At 53.5% G+C, this 15,081-nt stretch overlaps 1 protein-coding gene across 2 annotated transcripts in view; it reads left to right on the top strand.

The window, feature by feature from the left end:
• Window positions 1-15,081, top strand: part of SNX29 (sorting nexin 29) — a 511,108-nt gene that overhangs the window by 71,097 nt on the left and 424,930 nt on the right. For both annotated transcript variants that reach the window (XM_040635311.1, XM_040635312.1), the window contains exons 9-11: window positions 3,446-3,564; window positions 9,346-9,421; window positions 10,441-10,523. In XM_040635311.1, coding sequence (XP_040491245.1) covers window positions 3,446-3,564; window positions 9,346-9,421; window positions 10,441-10,523 — 278 coding nt within the window. The remainder of the gene's footprint in view (window positions 1-3,445; window positions 3,565-9,345; window positions 9,422-10,440; window positions 10,524-15,081) is intronic.

Here is a 15,081-nt window from a genome sequence, read left to right as displayed (position 1 = left end):
GCCTCAGGCATAGTCATTTCTCTTCCTACCAGACTGTGCCATTGAGGGAAGCCCGAGGGGGAGGCCAGCTTGTGAGCCGCCGCGGGCATTGTGATGTGTGACACACAAAACAGTGCAGGGTGACCTCTACAGGGGCCCGGGCCCTTCGAGGCCATTGGGCCACCTGCGGATTATGGACAGCCTCTCCCTGGCGTCAGGGGGGATCTCGATCGAACGTTCTGCAGAGCATCTTGGGGAGGAGCCGAGGAATGATGACGTGGCCTACTGAGTAAACTTTCATTTTGATTCTAAGCTAACGTTCACACGAAAGGTGTGGGAGCCTGGAGGGCCAGCTCCCGGACAATTGAGCAGCACCGCCAGGTTTGTGAGGGACAGGTGGCCCGTCCAGGAGAAGCACGCTGCGGATGTGACAGCCTCTGGCCACGGCAGGGCGCCGATTGTCTCTGAAATGCCCTGTTGGCCGGAAGTTGGGTTTACGTTTCTGTGTGCTGGCAATTAAACCACCTCTGATGACAGAGAAAATCTTGTCCCTCCCACCTCAGTATTTACCAGCATTTGCTTTGCATTTTGTTTTTGTTTTTCTTAAAAGAGGATAATATCTTTAGAAAGGGGTTTTTCTGTCACTTCCTATGTGACCTCTGACACCAGTAGGGAAGTGGGTTGGAAACAGTTCAAAAAGAATTACAAACATAGGGACACAAGTTACACCTTACTAACAATTAAGCAAATGCACAGTGCCACCAGACACCATACTGTGCCACGATTTAGGACTGGATAAAAGGCGAGCCCCGGGTTAGCGCCGTGGGGGAGGACTTGCTCCCAGCGTGTCCGCAGTTGCGTGGTATCTTCCAGGCACACAGGAGGCACCCACTGTGGGATGGATGACGGGGCCGGGCTGGTGCACAGGGGTGTCCTCACAGATCCTCACAGATGGCCGGTCATGTTGACAGCCCTCTGGGAAGACAGTTGGACATGATGCCAGGAACCTTAGAAATGTTTATCCCACTTGATTCAGCAATTCCACTGCTGGGAGCCTGTCCTGAGGACAGAGTCTCGGGAAACAGGTGGCTGCGTCTACATACCAAAGTCCGCCTTTCGAGAAGCTGAGCACTGGCGCTGACCTCTGTTAACAGCCGACCGCTCTGTCGCTTACACTTTAACGTCGTAACGTTTCGGGTCTCAAACATCTTTTTTAAAAAAATTAGGTTTTTAATTTTAATTCCTGTACAGTTAACGCAGTGTTTTATTAGTTTTGGGTTTACACTATAGCGATTCAGCAGTTCCATCCGTGACCGGGTAGGCTCTTGAACGTCTTAAGTAACATTTAAGAGTATCCCAGTAGTGTGAAGACCAACTTGGGAATGAATCCTGAATGAAGAACGCCAACTATAAATCCTGCCCTGAGTTGCATTACGACCTCCTAAAGTAAAGGATGTGCAGGAAGAAAGAAGCGCTAAGGAGAGAGCGTCTACGTCAGTTTTGGTTTTGGTAGTGCGGCTTTTGGTGTATTCCCCGCCCCTCTCCTCTTTTTGGCATGTTCTAGGTTTTAAAATAAGCGTCTCTTTTTTCTAATGAAAAGGAACACCTGTTATTATTAAGCCAACTGGGGCACCATGCTCGGAATTGGTCTCTGCCTTAGGAATCATTTCAGTGTAAATCATTTTGCTTGGGTTCCAGAACCTCAGCTGATGGGGCCTGGCTTCACCTGTGCTCTGCATATGTTTCTGGGAAGTGGCAAAATTTCCCCTTAGAATACACAGTGGAAAATCCCACCTGCCTGGAGCCGGTTCAGTGGCCCAGGAAAGGACGGGTGGTTTTGCTGCCTTCTCCTGAGGGGCGGCCCTGAGCGCCTCTGGGTATCCGGGAGTCCCCCTGGTCACCAGCTGCTGGATCCGAGCCGGAGGAGGACGGCTCTCTACTGATTCTAGAGGTACAGCCGAGTTCACCCCAGAACCCGGCCCCACTGTGGTTGTGCTGCCGCGCCCCAGGCTCCTGAGAGGCTCATTGTGGGTGTGACCTGCAGGATCAATGATGGATTCTGCAAAGTTCTGTTAAGATTATTTCCCATTTCATGCTCAGAGCCGAACGTTGGACCAAAAGCTAGAGAGGGCTGAAAGGAAACTTTCCAAGTGGCCTCAGGAAGCCCCGAAAAAGTAGCCTACGGGCCAGACCTGCCCCCGAGCTAAGAATGGTGCTTACTTTCTAAAGGGTTGTTAACAACAGCTACAAAGAACTCTTAGGGCCACGAAGGCTGCCCTGGTTCCTGTCTGGCCCTTTACAAAAGATTGTGTTGATCTCCGCTTTAAACCAAAAGAAAAGCTACATGCCTCATGCCGCATGGCCAGCAGCAGGCGTGAGCTTATCATAATTGGATTTGGAAGATGTGGCCTCAGACCCTGAAGCCTCAGTTTGTCCCGGATGCTGAATTTAGACAAGTCATCACCTGGACTTTCTGTCTCCCCTCTCCCTCCCCTTCCTTCCCTCCTCTTCCTCCCTCCCATCCTTTGTGAGGTAGGTAGGACTATGATCTGCTTTGGACTTCTTTACAACTGAGTTACAGAGTGATTTTACAAACTTTAAAGTCCCTTGCAAATACAGCCTGGTATTTATTGTTTCCTAAATGTCCAGTGGCAAATGCTGCAGTGGGCAAATCTGTCCCAAACACATTGAACTGAACCAGCTGGTGTGACAAAGATGGTCCAGGTGGCCTTTGTACTTCACGATGGACAAGGTGTCCATGTGACAGGTCATGTGAGCCCCGTTAATGGATAAGCTGACCCCCTTTCTTGGAAGGGACCCAGACACGATTTGCTCTGATTCTGCTCTTTTACTAATGCGGGTTTGGGAATCAGCGAGGCGACAGGACATTAGCCCCAGGTCACGTGGCTCACATCTTTTCAGAGCCTGGGACACCGTTCTGCCTCCTGCTTCAGAACTTGGCACGTGCTGTTCCCTCGCCTGCATCCCCCTCGTCCGTCCTCTTCTTTACTCTGCTCACCCTGCGCTCTCACCAGCAGCTCTCACCTAACCTCCCTTCTTCGAGGAGGCCTTCCGTGGCCTTCCTGACCAGCTCCGCGACTCTGAGCTGGTGTCTTACATCTCCTTGCGGGATTGTGTGAGTCACGTCCTGGTCCCCCACCAGACTGTAAGCTTCTTGAGGGCAGGCTGAACGCTGTGTGCTGGCTCTTTGGCCAGCACAGAACATATGTGAGCACAGAGCCTGGCCTGTAGTAGGTGCTCCGTGGACACGGGTGGGAGGAATGAAGGCATGAGGTCGGTTCCAGACCGCATGCTCCCGCTCCCAGCCTGGGCCTCCTGTCTGCAGCCCGTCATGGTCTGGTTGGTTCCCAAGAGGGAACTTGAGGGAGGCCCGGCAGATGCTTGCGGTGGTCTGAGCCCTCGGAGGCTCTTTGGTGTGTCACGCAGCTGTCTTCTTTCACCTTAGGCCGCTGGATGGGAACCCCCACCTCTCCCAGATGCACAGCTGGGCTCCCCTGCAGGTGCTACACGGTGACGCCGACGTCCTCTTTCCGGTCAGCGGAGTGGGCTCCTACAGCCCTGCAGGTGGGTGTTCCTGGTTCCTCCCTCGCTGCATTCATGCGCTTTGCAGGGGTGTCTGGGTTCCCTCTGTAGGCAGGACGGAGCCCGGAGGCACAGGGCTCGGGGCCGGTGACTGGAAGGGACTGAGGGTTTGGCTTCTCTTCTTGCTGACCGTGAGTGTTTGAGTTGCTCCCACCTGAGTGAGGGTTGGGCCAAAGCAGCTGACCAGTCACGAAGGAGCCCCTAAGTCTGTTTTCTTTACTAGTGAATTTTGGGGAACTGGGCACGTACAGGCTGACCACAAGTTGTGACCATTAATTTTGCCTCTTAGGGAGAAAGTTACAGACCTCATAGCTCTAAAGTCCCCCCCCCCCACTTTGCAGCAAAGTGCGGGGGGGTCAGAGAGCAGCTTGCTCAGAGCCTGCCTGTGGGGTGGTGTTTCCGACTCCTTCCATTTGGTTGAGTGTGCTCTCGTGTGGTTTGTTGTTTTCTTGAGCTAGTGCAGGTCACGGGGAGTGGTGGGAGAGGGGGAGGGCATGTGGAGGAGCCTGGTGTGCCCAGAGGGTGGTAAGTGGTACAGTGCAGCGCTGGGTGGCCATCACTGCCCCACAGCACCACTGGGCTAGCCCCAGTCCCCCCTCCCCCCCACAACCCTACACAGGCACCTTCTCACCCTCCCAGGGCCAGGTTTAAGAAACCATAACAGTTCCTGGACTGCTCAGGAAGCTGTTGACAGTCTGAACCAGATGATAGACTGTTGTTCTTGACACAGGCGGGGGACAGAAACCGGCTTGAAGTAGCTGGAGTGCAGGGGCAGGTGCTCTGCCGACTGGCAGCAGTCTCGAGTGGGGGTCACATAGCCCGGCCCCAGGAGCCACATGAGCAGGGCAGGGTACCTCTCTGAGCGACAGTATTCCCGGCGGAAACTGGGGCTCCTGAGTGTGCATGGTGAAGTGACTCAGTCCGCCAGGTGGGTCTCCTCTCTGGAAGGTGTGGCTGATGGTGGTAATGGTCGCTGGCACTTAGCAAGCCCTTGGCGTGAGCCCAGGTCTGGAAGGTGGCCCATCCGGACAAATGCATCCCCTCTTGACCACACAGCCTGTGAAGAAGGGCTGGTCACTCTTCCCCACCTACCTCTCAGATTTGTGGTGAAGGGTCCCCAAGTTGATGTGGGGCAAGGTGCTAGGCACCGGCTAAGGCCCCATGGAGCCTGCTGTCCGCACCATGTGGCAGGGCACCTGCTGTGGGGTGTCTGTGGACCGGGAGCCGGTGGTCGGAACAGAGGGTGCTCCTATGTCTCCCCCATTCTGTGCCCCACACTTCCTTATGGGGTCTGTCCTATCTCCTCTTTCCTTTGAGAGGCTTTGCTCTCTCTCACTATTACCCCCACCCCGTTTGACTTCAGCCGCGTGGCCTCCCATACTGGCCGGTACTTCTCCCTGGGTCTCCATTGAAATCCCCAAGAGGGGCCGAGCTGGTGTCTGTGGGCCAGGCCAGCACCAGCCGCTGCGTTCCCTCAGGTGACCACCTGTGGCCCACATGGCCAGCGGTGGGGTTGGTTACCTTGCCATGGCCCATTCAGGGGCAGTGCACTGACAGGGTGCCTGAGAAGGGGCGGGGGCATGTAGAGAGCAGGCGGTCCTGACCCCCTCTGGGACCACATGACTTCCACCTGACAAGCCAGGGCCCCACTCACCTTGTCTCCCTCCCCACCAAGGGGGCCAGCGGTCGCTGGGCTGTCCGGTGCCTGCGCTCGGCGCTCCTTCCTTTCTTAGCTGGGCTCCTCTCTACTGTCAGACCCTGGGGGCCGAGGGCCGGCTGCTCCTGGGGCGCTGCTGTCTGCCGTTTTGTTGGGTTTGGGCTGACAGAGCTCGGCGCTCTTCCTCCCTCTGTGGGCCTGCCTTCCGTGTCTTCAGGGAGAGCAGCTTCTGGCTGGCCTCCAGCCTCCTTGTGGGAAGGCGTCCTCCTGGCAGCTTTCCCGCGGTCCCACCTCTGCCTGTCAGCCTTCTAGACCCAGAGGCTTCATCTTGTTACTATGGCGGGACCCCGAGCTCCGGCTTATCTTGATTATCCTTCTCAGAGGTGCTGTGTGTGAGCCGGTCTGCCAACTATGTAATTTACTGTAGTAACAAAGCTGCCAGGAGTCCTGGAACTTGTGACAGCCTCAGGGCCAGAGTCGCTGTGGGTAGGAGTTGCATAGGAAGACAAGTGACGCTCAGGCTGCAGAAGGTACTAGAGTCAGAACTGGGGAGTCTGCTACCTGGTTCGAATGCCAGGTTGCTTCGAGTCGCTCCTGGCCTGATCCCCATGTCCTTGGGAGGCCTTTCTGGGCAGCTGTGGGGCATACTGTCAGCATGTCTCTCTCAGACTGCTTTTCTTTGGCTCATCCCTGAGTGGTGTCCCTTCCGATCGATACCCTCCCACTTGATCAGGGTTAACACATGATTCCCTCTCATTCTAGCTGGGGAGCCATTTTGTGTCTTTAATGACAGCTTTGCACACAGAGGGCTCTACCCTTAGGAGACCTTCCCCATCATCTTTGAAAGTGTAGGTGCCTCTAGCGTCACTGCCCTAGGGGGGCATTTAGCGGAAGAGGGAGGGAGGCACGTGGTGGAGAAGGATGAATGTTTTTGGTTGCTAAATCTGGGGAGGGAGAACGTGGCAGAGAAGGGGACTCTCCACCCGGAAGTATTGTCCTTCTGATTCTTGGATGAGGAGGCTTTGTGGATTCGGGGGCCAGGCTTTGGAGCTGCATTTCTGCGGTTAAAGGCTCAGAGAAGGAAGACCCTGCTCGGGTCACACGAGACCCGGATGGAGGATTCGCTCCAGTCATTCCTCTGGGCATGTCTGTTACCTGCAAACAGCAAAGCACGTTTACCGACATGTCTTTGAAGCTGCAAGAGAGAGAGAACGCCCAGAGTTTCTTTCCCCTGCGAGTACTCAACGGGGGCCAACAAAACACCCACTTCTACCCACTGCACATGTGAAAACATTACTGCTTCTCTCCTCACTGAGGGTCCTGGGTTTAGTGTTGGCTTTGAGCAAATTCAGAGTCCGTTTCTGAGGGCTTGCTTGTTCATTTGAAACCTTGGGTCCTCGAACTTTCACTTCCTCATCAGGAATAATGTTCTTCAACTTCTTGTCCTACCATTGGGTCTTTGGGGTTGCTCGTTGAGGTTGCGGGGGCTCTGCTGTAGCGCTGCTCCGATCTGGGGTGGTTGATCTGGGAGCCTGGCTCCGAGGGTGCTGTTACTGTCTGGAATGTCAGGGGACTGTAACGCCCACCCGCCTGCGTGCTGTGTGGTCTGCACCCCACTCATGTGGGTCGTGTGCCACTCAGGGCTCATGGTTTTCTTTACACAACCCATGGGTGATCCTGCTCTGCACCAGCACCGTGGTCGGCTCTTGGGGGATCCCGAGGTAACGCCCCCCCACCCCGGAGTTTTGCAGGCAAGGAGGGGATGAGGGACATCAACAGCTCTCCCCGCTTCTACCCAGTTGCTTCTTATAGCAACTGGAATGATTTCTTAGAACATAAATTGCATTGTTCCCTTGCTCCAAACCTTTCCAGCGCACTGAGGATAAAGTCCAGAATCCTCACTGCGCCCCCCGCCCCAGGCCCTGGCTCAGCACGCGGCCTGATCTCCTCCCGTTTCTCTTTAGCTCGGTGCCCCTGGCCACGCTAGCCTGCTTCCACTTCCAGTGTCTCTCCTCCTGCCCCCTGCCCTGTGCGCGTCCTTCAGGAAGCAGCCCAAGTGGTGCTGGCTCATAAGGGCTCCTCTGTCCCCTCCCTGGCAGGCCAGGCCTCACGTTCACACTGCCAGAAACTTCCTATGTCCCCAGTGCCCTGACCTCAGCTTGTAACCATGTGTGTGTGTAATTACCCGGTAATTCCTGTCCCCCTGCTAGTCTTTGAGGTCTGTGAGGGCAGGCCCGTGTCTGCCTGGTTCCAGTGTGACCCTGACCCTGGCCAGAGCTAGGCCCACAGTGGGGGGCTTAAGAATCCTTTGCTGAGCAGGTGAGCAGTGGGTGGACTGAGAAGTGGGGATGGGGCATGCCGAAGGGTGTGGACACCTGGCCGTTGGAAAAATGTTATCCAGGTGGGGACACAGTGTAGACAAAGGAATAAGGCAGGGAATCCAAGGACCCGTAGAGGGAGAGGCCGATAATGAAGTGGAACTGGCTGGTCTGGGGCACCCGGAGCTCTGTGATGGGAGGGAGGTGACGGCCCTGAGGAGAGGGTGACAGAAGGGAGTGCTTTGGACTGTCGCGATCAGGTGGTGGGCCCTGCAGTGTATCCTAGTGGAGCTTTCAGGCAGGCGGCAAGCCCCGTGGGATGAGGATTCAGATTGAGATCCCAGCCAGAGGTGTGTGTTCTGGAGGTTGTCCTCTTCACACAGGTGGGAGCTGGGGCCAGGACCTTGTGGATTTGCCGAGGGGGCAGAGCCGTGATCCAGAGACACCTTCACAAAGGAATCAGAGAAAAGACGATGGGGCGGTGTGTGTGTGTGTGTCTGTGTGTGTTTGATGGTGGGAGTCTGTGGTAGGCAGGCTGGGTTATAGAGTGAGTTACGCTCGCAGTCACTGAGTGACTGTTCTCACCGGAGCATACGTGTGTTAAAACGTGAGTTTGATCACGTGGCTGGTATTATTAAAATGTCGTGTGGTAGGCACTGGTGTTACCCCTTCCATAGCTGAGGAAGCTGAGTCACAAAGAGGTTAGGAAACTTGGCTCTGAATTAACATTGGCAGAGCCTGCACCCTTCAGCTAACCACAACACTCGGGAGGGAGGCAGGGGAGGCCGAGGGGGAGGACACTTGCTGTTTCCCTTTCGAAATTCTTAAAAAAAATAAAAGAGCAAGTGGAATAGCTTACTGGGGACAGCAGTGTCGAAGAAACAGTGAGAAAACATTTTAGGATTCCCTGAGTACAACCCCTTAAGAGCTGGGGGATCTCAGGCAGGAGGAAGCTCAGGGGAAAACAGGAGGAAGGGCAGGGAGGTGGCCTCGGAGCTGGGGGCTGGGAGCTGTGTTCCCTTCTACCTCTGTGCCCCGTCCCCCATCCTGGCCTGGTTCTGCAGTGGGCCTTCAGAAGCCTCAAGTGGCTCCGAAAGGCACATGTTACCATGGCTGATACCGGCCTTCATGTCACCATCCAGCCTAAAGGCCGTGGGTTTGCACTTTGTTTTGGAAAGCCCCATGGGATGTGGATTCAGGATTGAGATCCCAGCTAGAGTTGCTTGTTCTGGAGGTTGTCTAGACATGAACGGCATCTAATACATTTATGAAAATCTTCAGTGCCTCTAGAGATTATGTGTGGCCTCCCTTCTTCTGAATGCCTTCCCCATACACCCCTCTGCGCAGGGAGGCGGCTTTCTAGAAAGCAGTGGGGTACCTGGTTTTGATGCAGACAGACGTTGTCAGTGATTAGACTGTGCTGCCCCCTTGTGTCTGTAATAAGCCACTACAGTGAGAGTGGTTTTGTCTATCAGAAAGCTGATTATTACTCTCTGATCCTGAGGCTGGCTCTGAATATGGACTTCATGTACAATTCCAGGTGGCTCAAGGTCAAAAAGGTTAAGTGGGAGGATGGGGCCTCCTATCAGTGACTGATGCCAAATCTGAGATGATAGGCAAAAAACAATACAAGTAGCAGATTAAAATCCATTGTGCAGGTGAGGAAACATTTCTCAGTCGACTGATTTAGCAGATGAGCCAGTGTCTGCACTGTGTCCTTGCCTCATGGAGAAAATGAAATGAAAACAGACCGCTGACTTTCTCTCTGCGACTGCTCTCTATGCACAGATGCCCCCCTCGGGAGCCTGGAGAACGGGACAGGACCAGAGGACCACGTTCTTCCGGAGCCCGGCCCCCGGTACAGGTTAGTATTCCAGAGCCAAATTGCCTTTGGGATTGAGTTGTCCTGTTCACAACTGTGCATTTTATTCTCTTTTAAAGATGGGAGTGTACCTGCTGGGATTCAAGGTCAAGGACTTATTTCACATTTATGTTCAGGTTTAACTTACATCATAGAATGTGAAGTTGCCAAGGGCTTCAGAGCATGAGAGACGGTGTTTATCAGACTTCATTTGCATACCACCTTTACTCTTACGGTTTGGGGGCCATACTTGGGTGCCCCCTCTCCCATTATGCTTGATTTTAGCATTTGACCACAATAATGCACGATTTGAATATTATGTAATATCTGAGCCACTTAGCTCTCATGTATTTGAAAAGTGCTTAGTCTGTCATATGGTAGTAAGTGCCATGTAGGTTTTCTGCTTTTCAAATAAAAGTCAGAGGGAAACTGAGTTGCTCAAAGTCACTGGATGTTGGGTGGCGGAGCTCAGATGGGCACTGAGGTCTCCCCGATGCCACCAGGATCCGATCCTCATTACTCTTCCACTTGTTTTTCTGTCTTCATGCTTTTAATTTGGTGCAAACTTGAGCGAGTAGGGATAGATCCCATCTGCATTTTTAGCCTTAGCTCCAGGGTGGGAGTCACCGATGACCCCAACGTGTGCTTGGTGGTGTGGTCTCTCCCTGTGGACAGGGCCCTGCTCTCTGACACAGCACCTGTAGGTCCTGCACAGTTAGGACCCCGTCAGGGGGGAGTGGGGTCACCAGGTCCCTCCAGGACGTACAGTCCTTTTTGCTGTTTATTTGAGACAAATACTGAGTACTGATTTTGGGGACACACATAAACTTTGGTGAGAAGGCAAATTTCCAAGTAGGGAATCCACACATGATGAAGGTTGCCTGTGATTTTGAAGGGCTGCCTCCCGGGCTTCTAGCAGGTATACCTGAGTGATTCCACTTAGCACCTGCTCGGTGTTTGAATGGAGAGGTTGTGTATTTCCAGTGGCCGAGTGTAACTTCCTTCTGTCTGCTTTCTCCCAGTGTGGAAGCCAGTCCTCCCGGCCAGGGAAGCCCTCTGAGCAGCCTGTTACCTTCTGCCTCCGTGCCAGAGTCGATGACAATTAGTAAGTACTTTCTGAGTGTCCTCCACCATACCGGGTGACCCTTGGGCCTGCACATCAGTGGAATGCCTTTGCGCTGCTCCTGTGTGACTGCAGACTTCACGGAATGCGGGGGTAAAGTCAGGTGTGTGTGTACCTGGTCGTGGAATTGAAGTGTGGTGTGCAGTTCTAACTTCCTTAGCTGCAGTTACTACGTGGTGCTTGGGTGTGTGCACGCTCTAAAGGACACACTTCAGAGGGGGAACAGCACTGAGCTAGAGGGAAACTTCTGCTGTTCGAGGTTTGGGGGTTTGCCTCCTGGCAGGTGTCAGCTGCAGAGGAACTGTGCTAGTTGGTTTCCTTTGTAGCTCTGGAGGGATCATTTTTGTGAGGAAGGAAGAGTGTGTCTCTCAAAGAGGAACGAAGGTTGCTAAAGGTCAGGTTCAAACAGTTTCTAAACTTATTGAGAAAAAGTATTAAAGATATAAAATTAGGCTTATGTGGTTTTATATGATAAAGAGTAAACCAACTGTAGCTTAAAGAGATAGAAGTTCATCTGTCTTACCATAGGTAGGCAGGCTGGGACTGGTATGTGGCTCCATATTTATCAGAGACTGGGACTTCTTCCATCTTGCCTCGTGGTCCAAAAGGGCTGCTTTTGTGCCAGCCATCCCATTCTCATCCCAGGTAGCAAGAAAGAGGAGGGAGCAAAGGAGAGACTTCCTCCATTTCCACAGGTAGGATTCAGGGTCTGAACTTGCATAGGGAAAGAAATGAGAACTTTTTTGTCTAGCCTCTGCCTGAAATATACATTTCCTTCAATTCTGAAAGTAGCAGCAAACCATAGAAACCATAGCAGTGTTAGCAAAATGGGTGACTTTGTTACTGATGGAAGTCATAGGCGCCTGTGAGAACCGTGGCATGAAAAAAAAATCTCAGAATGTTGTTTTTGCTGGAAAATAGTTTTCAATGTGATAATAAAGAATTCTGTGTATTCCTATGTCACTTTTATTTTTTTACATTTTGATAGTTCTTTTTCAGTATAATCCATTTCCTTTGTAGTCTTGTGTGTTTTATGTATCGTAAACTAATTTTTGAGAAGAGACCCATGGGCTTCACCAGACTGCAGAGTGGGTCCATGGTACAAAACAGGTGACCCCCACCCCGAGCCATGAGGCCGTGTCCGAGGAGGTGCACAGAGTGTCCCATCCGTGTGGCCGGCTCCAGTTCCCAGGACTCCCCTGGCTGCGAGGGAGGCGGTGACCCCCCACCCCCCTTAAGGGTTTTCGGTGCTAGGGAGGGAAGAGCAGAGTCTGGGAGCCAACCAGCATTCTCTGAGTCGGGGCCGAAGAAGGAAGTGAGCAGACCCTGTAAGGTGGGCGCAGTGGGAACGACCGGTCTGTCTCTGTGTAACGAAAGCCTGCAGCTCGTCATGGCGCACCTCAGGCTGGAGTCCAGCCGAGCGGGTGTCTGAGCAGTGCCCCACGTGGGGCCCATGGGCTAGGAGAACGGTGGAGTCGCCAGCTTCCAAAGTGCTGGTATTCGTTGACCGCTGTACCAGTACTTACCTGTAATGTGTGCGTGTGCATTTATGGGTGCACTCAAGAAAGCCGGAATGCCTTTACTGAGGAAGGGCACTTTGCATGAGTACGGCCAGCGGAGAGCCACTGCCTGTTGAGTGAAGTAGCTTCGTTGACGGAAATGGCAGGTAACTGAAAATAAAGACGCCGGAGAGGAACCAGCTTGGAGTCGGCCTGATGTCCCCGCCTGGCCCAGCTTCTGTCTGAGACCCCCTCCCATTGTTACAAGGAGAGGCGAGTAAGTGAGCAGCAGCACGAGGGGGCTGGGGATATCCAGTGTGAAACTCAGATCTTTTTCCTGGAAGAAACCAGAGGGATTGAGAAGGGACGGAAGCCCTCTTGTCTGAGTCCCTGTTCCTTCGCGCCTCGTCGTTCTGCATCTGCAGTGCTCTCTCTCTGAGTGGCTTCCAGCTCGTGTAGAGGGCCGAGACTTTAATCTGGCTCCAAAGAGCACCGGGGTTTGCCTTACTTACATTTGTCTTGTAAAGAGCAGCGCCCCCAAGATTGTGGGTGTGAGCACCAGGCCCCGCTGCTTGTCAGTGGGTGTGCCCCAGCCGGTATCCAGCGGTATGCTTCCAGGCCGGGTTCCTGCTCCCTGGGGCGAGGCACCTCCCTCCCAGCTGACCACGGTCCGCTTGTCGGGGGCTCTGTGGCTCCCCCTGGGCCACGTTCTGCTGAAGGAAGCAGCTGGCCCTGCTTGGGCATCAGCACTTTGGTCTTCTGTTGTCATGCTGATGGTGCTGATGGCGGAGATTTCGGCTCTTTATCTTTACTCATACGATCTTCCAGAAGTGTCAGTCCAGTCTTATTATTTGGTACCTTTGTCAAGTAGGGACTTACCCAGAATTTATAACTTGAATCTCGAGATGTGTCACCACACCCTCATCATGACCCTTGATACTTTGTGTTGATGGACTTTGTGGGGGGTGATGGGGTGCTTCCTGAGGCAGGGGGCGGTGGCTCAGTTTGCTGAGGTGGCTGCAAATTTCAGCGAGCCTTCTGGACACAGTGCTATGTCACCTGTGTGTGTTTCAGATGAGAGATCTGGATTCTTAGAAATTTTGGGTGGAAGGTGGTTTGGACGTCCCCCTCACCCTGCCTCTGCCTCTGTGACGTCCCAGAAAACTAAGGAAATCGAGCGTGTCTGGGGGTCCCGGGCGTCAGCAGGGGTGGCTGTGACAGAGTACCACAGGCCAGGCGGCCTGACCAACAGTGTCTCTCTTGCAGTTTGGGAGGTCCGCGTGACCGCCGTGCTGGTTCCTGGCGAGGCCGCTGTCCTTGGCTTGCAGATGGCCTTTTCTGTCTGCCTCTGCATTCCTGGTGTCTCTTCCTCTCCTTGTAAGGGCCCCAGCCCTACAGAATTAGGTCCCCACCCTTAGGACCTCATTTAACCTTTGTTATCTCTGTGAAGGTCCTACCTCCACATACAGTCCCAGTGAAGGTTAGCGCTTCACATATGAATTTTGCCTTGGGGAGGCTCTCATTCAGTTCTGGGGAGTCTCAAGGATGGTGTCCCAGGAGCTGTCCAGCTCCAGATTAAGAATTCCGTTGCAGCACGTGAAGCACATGGGCTTTGACTCGGGACATGCTTGACTCTCAGGAACCGTGCAGAGCCTGGCAGAGGAGCCCTAGCTCTGCTCTGTGATGCAGGGAACCTTCCCTCACATCCTGCTGGGTGCCTTCCCCGGCTTCACTTCATCACGGGTACAGGGGCCGCCTGGGCACTGTGGTGGCGTCAGAGCAGCGTGTGTAATCCTCAGTGCCTCTGCCGAGCAGCCGTCCCCTCCTGGGTGCCTCTGAAGCGGCACCGGGCTTTGTCCTGGGCTTCTTGGGTGTATATTCTTGCTGTCGTGAAGTGCCCATGAGAGGACGGTGTGGCCAGGCCCACATTCCCGCCCTTTCTATGAGGCCCTTTTGCTTAAGAACCCACAAAGCCTGTTGGGAAGAATTAACCATTTAGCGAAGTAGTAAAGACCGTTTGGAGCGCAGCAGAACACCCTTGCTTCTGTCTGCAGGCACCTGCCATTCAGCCACCTAAGTGTGTGTCTGCGTTTGGGGTGTGCAGGGCCGTCCGGGTGGGACTGCCGCCCGCCTGTGCTGTCCCAGCTGGAGGGGCAGGCGGAAGCCAGGCTGCCCGGTTCCCCAGGCTCCCCCTCTCAGGGCCTGTTTCCGTATCCAAACACCAGGATGCCACAAACACCCATCATTTGCTGAGAAGGGTCTCTGTGTCAGAGCTGAGTGTCTGTAAATAGTGCCTGTGACCAACCTGCTTATTTGCATTCTGCTTTCTTGGCGTTATTTTCTAGCATTTTCCCCTCTTCATCTACCCAGTCGTCCTGTTGAATGGCTGTGTAATAGCCCAGTTTACTAGATAACTTTGGGGGGAGGGGTTGCAGCAACCAAGTTTTTTCTTTTCACACTGTCTCTTCACTCATTGTAAGGAAAAATGAGAGTCAGTGCCAGGCTTGGAGTAAATTATTTTTTTTCTGCTATGTGTTCCTTCATGGTGAATTCTTGAGGCGTGGGGCGAGTGGGCCAAAGGTGAGTCCTGTATCCATGGGCTTGTTATCAGTAGCCGTCTCATGGTCGGAGTGTCTGTGTTGCCAGTAGGATGACAGCTGCTAGTTTCTTTACTCTCCACTGACCGTAGTTGCTAACATTTTATTTTTATTTTTAAAATTTTTAGAAAGATTTTATTTATTTATTTATTTGAGAGAGACAGCACAAGCAGGGGGACTGGCAGGCAGAGGGAGAAGCAGGCTTCCCACTGAGCAGAGAGCCCGTCTTGGGGCTTGATCCTAGGACCCTGAGATTATGACCTGAGCCAAAGGCAGACGCTTAGCTGACTGAGCCACCAAGGCGCCCAATTGCTAACATTTTAATGCATCTGCTACTTTAAGAGCTGGAAAAATGGCACTCAGAGGCTGCGTGGCTGTTTGCTCCCTGAAGGGGCAGCCCCTCTCCAGGCCTTTGTTTAACATTTGTAAACCCCCCCCCCCCCC

This window comes from Ursus maritimus, unplaced genomic scaffold (genome assembly GCF_017311325.1).
Source record: "Ursus maritimus isolate PB19 unplaced genomic scaffold, ASM1731132v1 scaffold_2, whole genome shotgun sequence".
NCBI lineage: Eukaryota > Metazoa > Chordata > Mammalia > Carnivora > Ursidae > Ursus > Ursus maritimus.
The sequence above is the reverse complement of the archived record's forward strand: the minus strand, read 5'-3'. Positions and strand labels throughout refer to the sequence as shown.